The sequence below is a fragment of the Sturnus vulgaris genome, chromosome 2 (assembly GCF_052056855.1).
Source record: "Sturnus vulgaris isolate bStuVul1 chromosome 2, bStuVul1.hap1, whole genome shotgun sequence".
Lineage (NCBI taxonomy): Eukaryota > Metazoa > Chordata > Aves > Passeriformes > Sturnidae > Sturnus > Sturnus vulgaris.
The window spans coordinates 47,682,791-47,697,414 of record NC_142244.1 but is presented as its reverse complement, the minus strand read 5'-3'; the positions used below and the strand labels follow the sequence as shown (position 1 = coordinate 47,697,414).

Genomic DNA, 14,624 nt, shown 5'->3' with positions numbered 1-14,624 from the left:
TTGGTGTGATAAATGAATAATGTGCTTGGTGTTCTACCAATTTCCTCCAAGTCTCTTATTTGCAAATATTCTCAGTTACCTCTTGCAACTAAAAATACTCTCACTGCTAAAACCTATTACTTTGTAACTAGAAGAGTATAATAATTAGTGCTTGCTCCATATATGCAGGTTGAAACAGCTTGGAATCTTACTTATCCAGAATATCTGCTTTTAAACAAGACTGAAACTTAAAATATTTCTTCAAAACCACCAAATCTAACTAAACTGTGTAAACTGTTAATTTCCCGGAAGCTTCCTAATGGTAATTAAAAATAAGATGGTAATTTAAAGAAAAGTAATAAAATTATTTTTCAATATATTTTAAAATTGAAAGTCCGTACAAAATTTAGTAAACATTTCACTTAACCTTTTGAGTAATGTGAATTTATAGAGTAATGAATGTGCTTCAGATTTTAAAACACATTATTTGCTATTGCCTTGCATTTATTGAGACACATTTGTATTTGAAAAATAGAAAGAGGCTTGTGCTTTAAGGGATGATAAAAATGATTTACAAATAATTCTGAAGAAGGACATTGTGAAGTTATCTACAAATATTAAACTGAAGCATAAATTGAGGCTTAATTTTTGTATTTTATATTTGTATTTTTGCATATGATTGCATCATACTTGAAAATGTCATTTAATTAGAAGACTTCGTAAATATTAATACTGTGCCAGTTGTCCAGATCCACAAGATACACTTTTTACATGCAGATTTAAAGTGTGTATTTACTGCAGTTCTTAATAGTGATATTGGTCTTGCTTTCTCAGTTTTATGTTAGGACTTGATTTTTAAACTCAATACTTTTAGGAATAAATTGTATCATTCCAGAAAAAGTTATAGTAACACTGAACTGCTGTTTTAAAATATCCACAGCAAATAAGTGTAGCATTTATTTCTGCAGAGACTGGATTTTAAGTTCAGTCATTATAGAGGTTTTTTTTTTTCTTTAGTATATTAACTACCTTGATACAACCAAAATAATTGACCCCAAAACCTTACAGTAGATTTTTAAATAGTAGGTACTTAGTTGTTGACAGTAGCATCCTTTCTTCGTATTTCTGTTGGAATTGTAACTTTATTTTTAACTGATCTTTACTGTGCTATTTGTGACTTTTAATAATGTGGGACAGAGGGAGCTGAAATATCTCCAGTAACTGAAATACCTGCATGATGACTTTCTCAGAAAGCAGAGTACCTTTGTGACAGATTTAACAAATGTTGGGCTGACTTGTGCAGAACTGCTGATTTTTACAGTGTTCTGTGACAAACAAGTTCTGAGAGTATGTATACCTTATCAGAGCATTTAATTGGATCTGTAGTGCTAAGTGCATATTATAAACCTAAATACGGAAAAAAAGAGCTTTTTTGGGGAACAGTTTCTTCATTGATGAAGATTGACTTTCTTGTTGGTGCATTTCAGGCATGTAGAGTGGACTTTTTCAGCCCTTCAGTTTGCAGAAAAGGACTTTTTTTTTTCAGTGTCTTCATTATGGCATAAACACTAATGACTGCTTTCCATCTGTTGCTGAACAAAAGAAAGGACAATCCAAAACCAAAAAGAAAGGACAATCAAGCTCTTAGAGTCTGCTTTGGAAATAGGATTTTGGAGGACCTCTGATTTACAGCTAATATACTATAGTGGCCTCTCGCTGAAAGTGTGCAAGGCCCCACTCCTTGCATTATACCCTGTAGTTCTGCTTTCAGATCTGACTCTGCCTGAAACAGGATCAGTATTCTAGATGTTTGATAGTACAGGTTACTCTCTGCCACACTGAGTGCGTTTGTATGATACAGAGCATGAGGACTTAGTGGCAGTTGACAGATAAGTGACAGTACCTGTGGGTGGCCACCTGGCTCAGTTTAATTACGCCGATCAGCAAACCAGTAGGAAGTAATTTAGCACTTAGTTAATGGCACTACTGCATGCACTATGTGCTGCTGCCATCATGATAGTCCTGCAGAGTGCCTCTAGACTCTGAGAATAAAGGTTTCTCCTTACATTGGCAGTTTAGACTTCTTTTCCTTCTATATCTAATTGAATGGGTGACAATAAAAAAACATTTTAGAGCATATGCTACATAATTTTCATGAGTTGTAGCCCAGTCTTCTACCTGCTATATCAATGGATTGTGTGTATGGATAGGTAAGAAACATCCAACCTGAGTGTACCTTTGCTTTGACTTAGTGTTGTAGGGAGAAGTCTGGGAGTTATTAATTATTACTAAGCTCCAAGACTTCTGCTTTTCCAAAGCACAGGATTTCTGACATTTGTAGTAAACTTATTTAGCACTTCTCATGTGCTACTGTGTAGCATGCATTGTTTTTGCTAAGGAGTTTGTGGTTGGCCTAATGTATATGGTCTTCAATTTTAGTAGCAGTATCTTGAATGCCATGGTTTCAGTGGCTGCTGTGACATGGTGTTCTCAAGGCAAGTAACTGAGATGTAATTGTGCCTGTCTGCAGATAGTCACAGTGCTCTATCTGTGCAAAGTGGCTTCCTTTGAATGATGTATGTTTATATACGCATTACTAAAAAAGTGCAGTCATGGCAAGAAGTGAGAGAGTTTATTTTTAAAATATAAACAAGCTTATTAGTCTAGCAACATGTCAGATTTCTTTATATTATGAAAGTGTATACTTAAAGTGTACACTAAATTCCAGAGGTATGGTTTCTTCCATTATCAACTTTTAGATGCATACTTTGGGCTGAAAAGGAGAGATTATTTTGCAATTGGAAGGAATGCACCACCAACTTTGAAGTTGGTATTTCATAGTAGCAAGGTGTGAGGTAGATAATCAGACTTTTTTGTTATAACAACATGCAGAAATACTGTGAAGGCATTTTTAAGTACGTTAATGAGTACTGGCAGAGTGAATCTTCTTAGTGTAATATTAGAGCTAAATGATCTCCTCAGAATATGTTTTCAAAATTTTCTTCTTCTACCTCTTCAATTCAGGCTTCTGGAGGAGATTGTTGTGTTATTTCAAGTTCTAATGAAACTACTTAGTTTTCTGGTACTTATACCATAAGAAAATACAGCAAAATGTGAGATTTTATTTATTCTATATTGCAAATATTTTATTGTGAGGTTGAGTACTGTCATTGTTCTTACACCTTAGACTAATCTACTGTACACTATATCGATTAACATACTACTGGTAGAAGACTTCTTGCAAATGTCCATTTTGTCTGTTAAGATCCCTAAAGAGCCAAGTTGCCATATAGCTGCCAATATCTGTAAAATCACTTGATATTTTTGCTAATTTGTAGTGTGCATACTCCATATAGATGCATTATGAACACTTTGGTTCCTGCACAGCAACTGTACAGCTATATTTAGCTGTAAAGGTTGGGATTTTCAAATACGTGAGGCAAATTATGTAATGCAGAATAATAGAGATTATTTAAAATCTGTTTAAAAGCAGATGATTGAGATAAATGTACAGTCTCAAAGAATATTTTTTTTCAAGTATTTGAAGTCTTGTACATTTGGCTTTTTAAATATTGTAAATTGTTTGTTTGTTCTTGTAAAATTAAGATAGGACAGCTCTAAGTATAGATTGTTTTGCATAGATGCGTTTAGCCCAGCACCTGCTGGTAACCAAGGCCCTCCTCCAATGATGGGTATGAATATGAACAACAGAGGAACTTTACCTGGCCCTGCAATGGGTCCTGGTCCTTCCATGGGGCCAGAAGGAGCTGCAAATATGGGAACACCAATGATGCCAGATAATGGAACAGTGGTAATGTATCACAAATTTAATTCCTTTGAATAGCTGTCATGTCTCATGGCCCATTTTTCTTACCAAAGGTATTTTCACGCTGAGTAAGAATGTGTTACGTGTTTCAGATCTGTTAAAAGTAATTGGTAAAATCTTTTCATGCAAATAATTTACAACGTGAAAGATAAATATTTTTTTTATATTACTGTGAAAATCCTACTTCCTTTAGGAACAAAAATCTGTAAAATTAGACTTTTGCTGTTCTTTAGTAAAACTAAATTCTGTGAATTAGCTTATTGGGGTTTTTGATGAACAGTTAAATGTTGGAAGGTGCAAAGTGTGAAGATATCTTTGTGTAAACTATTTAATTTTTTTAAAACAACTTTAGTGTTCTTTGTATTTCTTTTCTAACAGTTAAGCGCATGAAATTGACAGTAATTAAGCCACTTAGAAAATCAGTAGCCAACAGCTATTGATAACTGTTATATCAATACAACAAAAATAATGTTGCCCAATTGCCATTGGCAATAGGGAATGTCTTTTATATGTCTGGGATTTTTAATTGAGAGCAGATAGGCCATTGGGATGCAGTTAAAGCACTACTAGCCATTCTTGCTTTGTTCTCATAGCCAGTTACTTTTCCTAGCTGTAATGTCTTATGTAGAGAAACAACTATATAATTTGAAATCTGACTCTTACATGTTTTTTCAGTGCTGTTCTGTTACTAGATATTTGGATTAGTGGTGGTGTGGTATAAAGGAATATATACTACTAACAGTTATTCTGTTGTAGTTTTATTGAAACACAGAAGCATTTTGTAGCTGTGTTTTTTTAGATAGACCTTCTCAACAGTATCTGTCTGTGATTGAGCAAGCTGTATAATGAAGTTAGAACAAAATCCTTTGTTTCATAGAAGAAAATGAATTTTCAATTTTGCATAAAATAAATTGTGGGTCTGGTCTTCACCAGATAAAGAGGAGAGGATCTTACTTCACATCATAGCAGCCAGCTCATTTTATCAGTTGTGTAATTTCTCACAAAGTGGGGAGGATGCTATTCACAAAAGACTGGATTTGGAAATGCTTTTGCTGGAGACCACTGTGTTACTGGTCACCTTGAGAACCTTCTCATGTGATTATATAGACACTGAAAAAGAGGTGTATGGAAAGGAACATGGTATCAGAAATCACGATATCTAACTTAAACTGTTGTTTTTCTACAAAAAGTCATTCCAGGTATGGAAATGTAGTAAATATACTTACACTTCAAAATGCATGTTTAAAAAAATTCTTTCTCTTTCCATTTTCTTATGCATGCTTCTGAAGGATGCAATTAATTAGACTTTAGTTTTTCCTTCATTTTGTTCTTTGAAGGTTTTTAACTTGGGGGGGTCACACCCCTACAGAAAGGCATAGCCGTATTGCATTATTGCTGTTGTTAGAAAGACACTTTAAAGATCCTTTGAGAGCTATCTACTAAAGCACTGTAACAGTTGTTTTCCACTGAGGGAAATGAAGAATATTCTTTATAGGCCAGAATTACAGATTTAATGCTTTTAATTGGATGTTTGTCTGAAGTCTTGAAGGGAAAGTTGTAGCAATCTCCCTTTTGTTTCACTGCAGTCTTTTGAAACCTTGGTTGTCTTTGAACATAACATTTTAAAAGTAGTTTCTCCCACTTACTAATGTTGGTAGCTAATTACAGCAGTTTTCTTGTTATGTAGAAAGAGGACTTGACTTTTTGGTCCAAAAGTCAAATGTTAAAAGGGATCAGGAGTATGTGATAAGTTAGTTGTTGAAATTCATATCCATTGCTAACAAGCTAGCATGCATTAAGATAATTTTAAAACAGTTTTTACCCAGTGCTACAGATTTATAGGTGCTTTAGTTCAGTAGTAGATCTTTATGCAGCTCTTGAAGTGGCCTTTCTCCTATACAATGTTACATTTGAAACAATGCACATATATACAGCCCTGATCTAGGTTGCATGTACTTTTATCTATATAGATAAAATGATGGGGTTTTAGTTATGTATGCATATATATATGAATTATCAGACTCCAGAGCTGCTGAGCTTTACTACTGTTACTGGAGTTAGGCTTTCAGAAGAATTCTTTCCCAATTCAGGCATATGGATAAAATTCTGGTCTTAAATGTCCTTATTGAGCTCTGAACACCTGGGGAGTTGATGTAGATCTCTGTACAGAAGGAATTTCTTCTGAAAGTATAACTGTCCTTAACTGGTGAATGATGACTTATTTCCACATCTGATTGTACTATGTGTATCTATGCTTTTAATGGTTTATGTTGAGTAATTTCTCCTTGTGGGGGTCTGTTTTAAAACACTTGCATAAATACTGAGCTGTAAGTGCTCAGATGGATGTTTTTTGCTTAGTAATTAAGCAAATAAATCTGTGTAAGGATATGTACCTTTATTAATATTAAGCGTAGAGCTGAGGAAAGTAAATATGGAATATTAATTGGATTTTTATCTCACACTGATATTTCAGAATGAGCCTTAGTTACATACGGAGTTTTTAATAAACTAGTAACAGTCCAAAATTACACATTTTGTCACTAATATAGTTTTGTTCAGACAGAATTTCAGAATTTTAAAAGCCTTAACTCAAGATCTAAGTGCCATACAAAAGGCTAACTCCAGGTAGCATGGACTTGAAACATCCATAAATATGTGGGTATAGAAGTCTTAAGGCTATGAGAAGAATAAATATGCAGTGTCTAGAAATACAGAAGCTGATTTCCTCCCCTCCTAATTTGACAATGTGTCTCTAATTCATTTAATGGGAGAAGCTTTGTAGTTTATATGTAAAGCACAGTAGGGCTCAGATATAAAACTGTTTGCTGTCTCCTCTGTTATATAGAGAATATGTGTTGCTTCAGATGTGCTTGTAAGGATGAAGTTACATTCAGCACCAGAATTGGTCTTAAGTATTGTTTTTAATTTTTAATTTGCTTTACAAAGTTGGAGCATAACATTAGCACTCTTTAATTTCCAGCTCTTTTTCCATAATAACTAATTGAATTGCTCCTTTCTTCCTTCTATGTGTGATCCTGATTCTGCTGGACTATCTGCTGAACTCCATGACAACATCATTTGTGGTTTTTGTTGTAACTCATATTTGGCATGTTCCAAATGGACTTGTGTTAGCATAATGAGAGATTCCCTCAAGGAGGCCCATCCCAGATGGGTTCACCTCTGGTTAATAGAACGGGCTCTGAAACTCCTCAGCCGCCAATGAGTGGTGTAGGTGCCGTGAGTGGTGGACCTGGTGGCTTTGGTAGAGGAAACCCAGGGGGCAACTTTGAAGGACCTAACAAGCGTCGCAGATATTAAATCTTAATTCATTCCTTACTGTTTTAGAAATTCCAGTAAAATTATACAGTGATATGCCTTTATAATTTTAGCTGTTATCTGGAAACGGTTCTATTGTTATTGTAGTCTTTAAAACAGTTTCTTTTGTAAAACTTTTTTTGTATTCAGTCATAGGCTTTGTAGTATAGAGCAGAAATGATGCGGATCATTATGTAAGGCGATGTGTTTGTGACTCTAGCAAAATACAATGTGTGACTATACTGTAAAACGTGCAGTTATCTGATTACAATAAAACAAAAATCACTGGAAAGGATTTTGGGAATGTTATTGCTAATACTGAGTAAGAATAATTTTATGCTTAATTACAAGTGGCATAATTTTCATTTTTACATAGTTTCTACTATGTATCAAGAAAGTTCCATTCTTAATAGTGAGTGTTCAGCTAAACTGCATGGTGCAGTACATACTATGAAAAACTTTAAACATACCTGCTTTTGTTTTGACTTTCAAAGAGCATAAAATTTTATACAAAGTGTTCTCAAAGATACTGTGTCTTTACATCTCAATCCAGCATTGCAAACTTAGTCACAGTAGTCTTATCAACAGAGGTTATCTGTCAGGCTGTTAGAAAATTTAACTTGGGGAGGGAAAAAAACAACTTTGAAAGGTATCTCTATGTATGCTTTATTCATTACAGTGTGAGTGAATTTACCTAAACCATATTTATAGAGGAGAAAATCGGTTGTGACATCTGTGTGTTCTGCTGATGGTTAAAGTATCTTCCATTGCAAGGAAGGAGACATTTCTGCACGCTGGTTGAAAGCTTTCCGCTGTGTTTGCAAATCATTATTGATAAGTATTCATTTCCCCCAGTGGTTGGTTTGAATAAAAACATGTCTGTTATCGATGAGTAACTGTTTGATTAGGAAACAAATACATGTTTTCCAGTGAAAAGAAATGTTCACTTGTAGTTGAGTAATGTGCATTTGGAAGGATTGCACCACCAGTATTCTTCAGAAAGATTTTACAGAACAAGGAATTTGGAAAATGCCCATTTACAGCACAACTCAGGGTAGATTTGTTGATTGAGTTTTAGGATAAAACTGATAGGCTATTAGGAAGCTTATTACGATTCTGTTTTGTCAGTCTTGGAAGATGATGGAAAAGACCTATTGGTTCTGTTCCTGTAATAGCAAATAAGTAGATGTATTGGTTAGTTACTATTGCTCTTTTCCCTGTGCAAAATAGTTGTAAAATAGTAGTGTTCTTTTTTGTCAGTTCACTCACATTTTCAGAGGTAGACATTACTAAATTTTACCTACGTGAATTGTGATATTAAATTGGTTAAAAACTTGAAATAACCTGATGCCCCAATAACATCCAAATGATATATACATAACTCACCATGGGATGCAAGCAGCAGAGAGGGCTTTTGTGTGTTACTTGTTAATCTAGCTGTGATTGGTTTGGTGGATTGAATTTTGAGCAAATAGTTAACAAGAAAATTGCATAATTACTGGCATTTTGGAAATACACTGTTAATTAAATTGCCAGTGGTATATGGCTTAAAATACTATTTTCATACAATTCAGGAGTTACCTTAGTGTAACTAAGGTCCTCACTTGTGACATCTGTACCTGCAAAGCATTTTCCTTTAGATTGTCTTTTTTGCTTGACTCAATACACGCCACACTTTGTGATACACTGAGTTACCTTTAGAGTCTGAAATACTCTTTCCCCAGTATATGTATCACATTATAAGCACTCATTCTTAAAATAAACCTCAACCAAACTGCAAATGGTTTTACTTGACACACTGGTCCTGAACCTCAAGATTTGGGAGAATTACTGTTTTTTCACTGCTATAAACTAGTGTTTGCATATGGCAACTACTTAAGCTGTCTGCTCTAGTGTCCTTTATTCAGTTGAAATTGCGGTTTACATTGGTATCTAGTAAGGTGTCTAAATATAAGATTACTTTTTTCTCATCTTTCTGCCCTTGTACATGACTTTTTGTAGAGGATTGAGAAAATATTGGTGTGAATTGGTAGTTCTCAGCTGTAAAGCTGTACAGGGAAAATGTTTTAAATACAAATTAAACTAGATTCAAAAGGTTGGTTCATTTTCTTCAAAAGAAAAGGTTGTGTTGTTCAGGCCTTTTAGCTAGGTCCTGTATATTTATGTATAGAAACTCTCCTTCTTGTAGTATCTGAGCATGTTTCAGAAGAACATTAAATATACTGAATTTGCAAAAGTGGTTCATACTTCTCATGCCAGCTTCATGGTATTTTAAGTGCACGTTTATTGCACTGTGTTTTTGGTAGCTAGTGAAGGTATGCATGTATTTGAAGTTATTGTAGATTTTATTTAACATTAGTGATTGTCATTCCACAGTTGTGACCTGCCCTTCCTGTAAACCTCTGACTTGGATAGATGGCTTTTGCTGCGTGGTAGCAGTGGATTTGCCAGCTGTCCTTACTGCAGAAAATCATTTAACCTATTTTTAAATGTCCATGAACCAAGTCCTAACAAATAAATAATGAAATGTATTTTTTGGCAAATTGTAAAGAGTTAATGAAGAATGCCTTTTGTAGCTGATGACACGATAAGTTCAGCTGTTGAAAGTTTTCTTTGGGCTGCCTGGTTCAAGTCTAATGGCAGTGCTTCTCATTTTGCCAAATGTGGTAGCAACTGATCCTAGCTATATAATAAACACCTAATTTTGTTAAAAAGGGAATTATCCCAGATTTTTTCCTAAAAATGCATAGATGTGGCAGCCAGTGTCTTTGCATGAAGGTTCTGCCCTTTTGCTAAAGTGATTCATTTTTATTGTTCCTCATCTGGTTGATCAGTTTATCATTTTTTCTTTATACACATGTACTCAGGTTTTTAACTACATTTGCACTGTTTGACTGGAAAACACAGTGAAGCCTTGACTGTGCTATATGCTATGCTAAAACAAATAGACTTGGAATATATGTGAATCTGCCAACTACAGTGCACTTACTTGTGTAATGTACTTACTGAGCTTTTACATTGTTCCTGAAGTTTCATATTCCTAAACTGCATGGTTTTCCTATGAGTTATAATTTTGGTACTTAAAGATAAGAAAGCTTTATTATTCCATTTAAGTTAAACATTATTCTGACCAATGTGCTCATTAAATAAAGCACATTGATATCTTGGGAAACTTTGTGGCAATCCTAATATACTTTTCTGCATTTATTTCCTAAGAAAATCACGAACTACTGTGGATTACCTAGAAAGAAAATTCCTGATGTGTGCTTGTTTTATTTATTGTCCGTGTTTTTAATACAGTTTTACATAAAGATATAATAAGCTGGAGATTATTACTAGAACAAAAAATAGATTACAAGAAGACAGTATGACCTAAATACTGTATTAAATTAATTTTAAGAATAATGCATAATATGCATAGTATGCATTCTGATCTGAAGTATGCTACCACATTTTAAAATGTTACACAAAATTCATTCCCCTCTTTTCCACTCTTGATTTCAGATATAGAATAATTTGTAATTACAAATTCTTTGAAAGGTACTAAACACAAACATGGTGACATTTATGAACTACATTTTGCTAAACAGTTGCGATCTACCTTGAGATAACTTTGTTCAAAATTGCTGAAATAACCAATCTAAAAGCAGATTCTCAAGTGAAACCAAAACCCTGTAGGCCTTTTGAAGGGAGAAAATATGCTTGGAGGTGAGATGTTCAGCAATTAACTGGTGTGCTATGGTGGCATGAAGTTCATTTTACTTAAGTATGTTGCCGAAAAATTTTTTTGCGTACTTCATAATTTATCTATTTTTATAGCAAGTTGGATCATGATTTTTCCCTTCACAAGTCAAACTAAAGTGTAATTGAACTAGTAAAATAGCATGGAAGGCAGCAACTAGAGTCAGTTTATGTTGGATCAGAAATGTGAAGGGGTTCTAAATCCCATTCCCAAGACTTGAGTGTTGCATATCCATGGGTAGTTTAATGTGTGCAGCATCTTTTTAGCTTGTGCTTGTGGCCGAGAGTGGGTGACTTCAGAGAGCACATACCTCCAGTGCAATTTAAGTGTCTTCTCAGGAGCCCTCAAATTATTGATATGGGCACTGTGCTGTTATTAAGATGCTCATCTTGGAGTTTGGTGCTTTCCTTGGACTGTTAGCTCACTCTTCAGATGGGGGGAATATCAGTCCAAACTTCCCTGATTTGGGAGAGGTAAGGAAGGGAGTGTGGCCTATGGGAAATGCAGAGGTTGGACATTACTACTTTAGATTATTGGTGTTGAGTGCTAGTTTGGGGGCAAATGTTGAACATTTCAGTAATAGGAAAACATTTGCTTTTTTAAAAATTCACTTACTGAAATGTAGGAACTTAATAAGAGGATTGACTAAAAACTTGGAATACCTAATGTCAGGTACAATTTTTCCCATGGGATTGTTTTTATGTTATCTTTTGTTACCTTTCCAGATATACTGTAAAGTAATTTTAGCAATCTCACCAGTTAAGTGTATTTCGTTAATAGTTTTGGGGTGTTTTCTCCTAAAGTATTTTAAAAACTGTAGCTGTAGGCATTTCAGGTGTGTTTTCCTGAATCCTTGAAAACAGTAATCCTTGAAATACTGAAGCTAGTTATACAATTGTCTAAAATGTTACTTGTAGAATAAATAAAACTGAAATGAATTTTTAATGAAAACAGTACTTTTAATGGTTTTAAATGCATGGAAACAAAACCTCAATGTATTAATTTTCAGGGGGATAGATTTAATAGGTCTTTTCCATCCTGAACTTCCTTAAGATACTCTGAAAGTTAATATAATTGAAATTTGGAGGCATCCTTATTAATGGCCTCAGCCTGACTTTTAAAAGCAGTGAGAGGAATTTCTTCTGTTTAGAACAGCAGTCCTTTTTTCCTAATCGAAGGAGCTATTTGGAAAACCATTCAGAGATAAGCACAGCATACTTACAGGTAAAACTATTTAAAAGCCTCTCTGCTCTAATGATTATTATACACACAAATCACATTGAAAGAAATATACAACTTTATAAATGTGGGTAAAAACTCAGGTGATTTGTATGTGGTCCCTTAAGTGGAGAATAAAATGCTCATAAGAAGAGGTACGGAATTCAAAAGGAACTGGACTGTGTTACTACATACATGTGTGGGTAAGGTTTTCCATTTGTTGGGTAAATTATTTGTCTGGAGCTTCTGTTGTTCCCGGATTTACTAGTGTGCTTTCATATCTCAATTTCTGTAGAGTAAAGCATAGCTGTATAATTTGATTGAATTTAACATGCTAATTGTATGCGGGATGTTAAGTGCTTGACTCGAAAGAATTGCAGTGAGAATAAAGATACTGTTCTTGATTTTAAGTAAAAACTGCGTAGATCCTTGAACAGGAATAACTGTGGAGAGTCCTGTATGTAAATTGAACAAAAAATTGGAGAGAGGGAATAAAGTAACCTAATAAAAGTGAGAAAAGTGTGGTTTAATTTTATATCTACAGCAGATTCACAAAAATAACGTTAAGTCTTGTTCTACAAGAAAACCATAAACCAATTTTTAATAGAAGAGGTGGAAATACCAGTTACATTCATGTCTTGGATTTTTTGAACTGAATTTAGTTTTGTGCAGATGGCCAAGGAATATCAGAAAAACTGAAATGAATTTGTCCTAAAAAAAGTTGGTTTTATGAAGTTATTGTGTAGGAATTGATTTTTATGGCTGAATACAGCAGCTGTATACAGCATACACACACCATGTAAGTATGTAACAGCTGATTTTAAGGTTGCTAGCCTCTCATCAAACCAGTGAGAATCCAGTCTTAAACCTGAGTGCATCATAGACACAGAAGCACCAAACAGAAGACCATGGTAAAGAAAAATGAATTAGTACATATCTATTAGTAGTGATGAGATGGGATGGGATTAAGATATTTCTATTAATTTTTTGCCTTAATTCACTGTAATCAACTTTTTGTGTGAGAGGGAAACTAATTTTATCAGTTCTTACTTGAAAGAAAAAAAATCCCCAACAAAACAAAACACCTCTCCCAAAGAAATCCCCAAACCCCAAATACCTCAGTGTACAGCCCAACCCCAAGCAAAAAGTGTTTTCCCCACTTCAAATAACCACATATATTTAAGCAAGGTGGAAGAGAAAATAAATCTAAAAAGATGTAAAAACTATAAGGGTTTATTGTAATTATTTTTTAATCTGTTAGCTCTTAATGCTTCTGCTCATTTTTAAAGTGTCACTTTAAAAAAAATCCATTACTGTTATTTTTTTGTTATAAAAGGATTTATTCTACTAAATTTACTTATTGTTACTAAGTTTGAAATATTTTTTCACATAGTGTAAAATTGCACAAAAAACCACTGCATAAACCAGCTGATGCAGTATTTGAACTGCCAGCTGAATTGATCCTCCAGGCTATTTACAAATGTTTTAAATATTTGTATGATAATGGGAATTTGAAATATTTGTAGTGCATATTTAAAATAATCCAGTACATGCCTTGCTGTAAATATGCACAGCCTTTTGCCCTCCTTGCTGCTTGGTCCTGCTTCCTCTGTGTCCCCAGGCAGTGAGCAGCAGACGTGGGTAAAGGAGGCCCAGTGAGAATCATTGATTCTGCTCCTTTCAGTGTGGAGAGAAAGAAGAGCAAGGAGGGGCAGTAGAGCAAGACTCTTCATACCTGTGCATACATAGAGTAATTTGTGCTGCAGACAAAGAACATAATTCAATAAATGTTCTCATTTAAGTGAGTTTGGAAGAAATATATAGCCTAGAACAAATGGGTAAGAAGCATGTTGAGGGCTTTAGATGTCTGAATAATACGGTTATGGTTTACATTCTTTGTGATATTTGGTCCAAGAGGGCGAGTATTTCAAGCAATGAAGAAAAAAATGTACACTAAAATGTTGAGCCAAATTTCATATGAGCTTGATCTGTCTGTTCACTTTCTGCAGTTACCAAGAAGGTTACATACAAGCCAGTAAAAAAATGGAAAATAGTGTTCTTCGTGATTTCTCCAGGAGAGATGATATACACAGTTGCTTTAAGATGCAAGACTATGCACATGTACATTTTATTGGAAGAAAATATATAAACTGCCATTACAAAGATGGGAAATACTGTTATTTTAAAATGCTAACATTCTTCATTCTTTGACATGATAGTGCTGTGTTGCTCCATGTATTATGTTCCACTTTTAAGGGAGAGAGCATGTGAAAGGTAAGCCACAGCTCCAGTTTTAATCAACTTCAAATAAAAGGCTTTTCCCAGAAGACACACCTGTAATAATGAAACAGTAGTTCATCTCCAGTTTGTTTCAGTGTGGAACATTGTGTTTCTAGAACTTCCAGAATTGTACCAGTAGCAGTTCCACATCTGACATTTTCAGAACCAGAGCTATGCCAAATCATAAAAATAAAGTTTTTGCCTTAGGTTGTGAAGAGTGCAATTACTGCAATTCAAAAACTGAATGTTCGGAGTTTTGAAAGA

At 34.4% G+C, this 14,624-nt stretch overlaps 1 protein-coding gene across 10 annotated transcripts in view; it reads left to right on the top strand.

The window, feature by feature from the left end:
• PSPC1 (paraspeckle component 1) overlaps window positions 1-14,624 on the top strand; it is a 61,240-nt gene that overhangs the window by 28,207 nt on the left and 18,409 nt on the right. For 6 of the 10 annotated variants that reach the window (XR_015801378.1, XR_015801382.1, XR_015801379.1 and 3 more), the window contains exon 8: window positions 3,621-3,790. The exons of 2 other annotated variants lie outside the window; for them this stretch is intronic. Coding sequence is in view for 2 of the 8 variants with exons in the window: in XM_014877595.2 (XP_014733081.1) it covers window positions 3,621-3,790; window positions 6,938-7,123 (356 nt within the window). In the remaining 6 variants the exon portion in view is untranslated. Of the gene's footprint in view, window positions 1-3,620; window positions 3,791-6,785; window positions 6,822-6,937; window positions 7,416-14,624 lie in introns of those variants that run through there. 2 more of the 10 variants (XM_014877595.2, XM_088159449.1) reach the window with 2 other exon arrangements.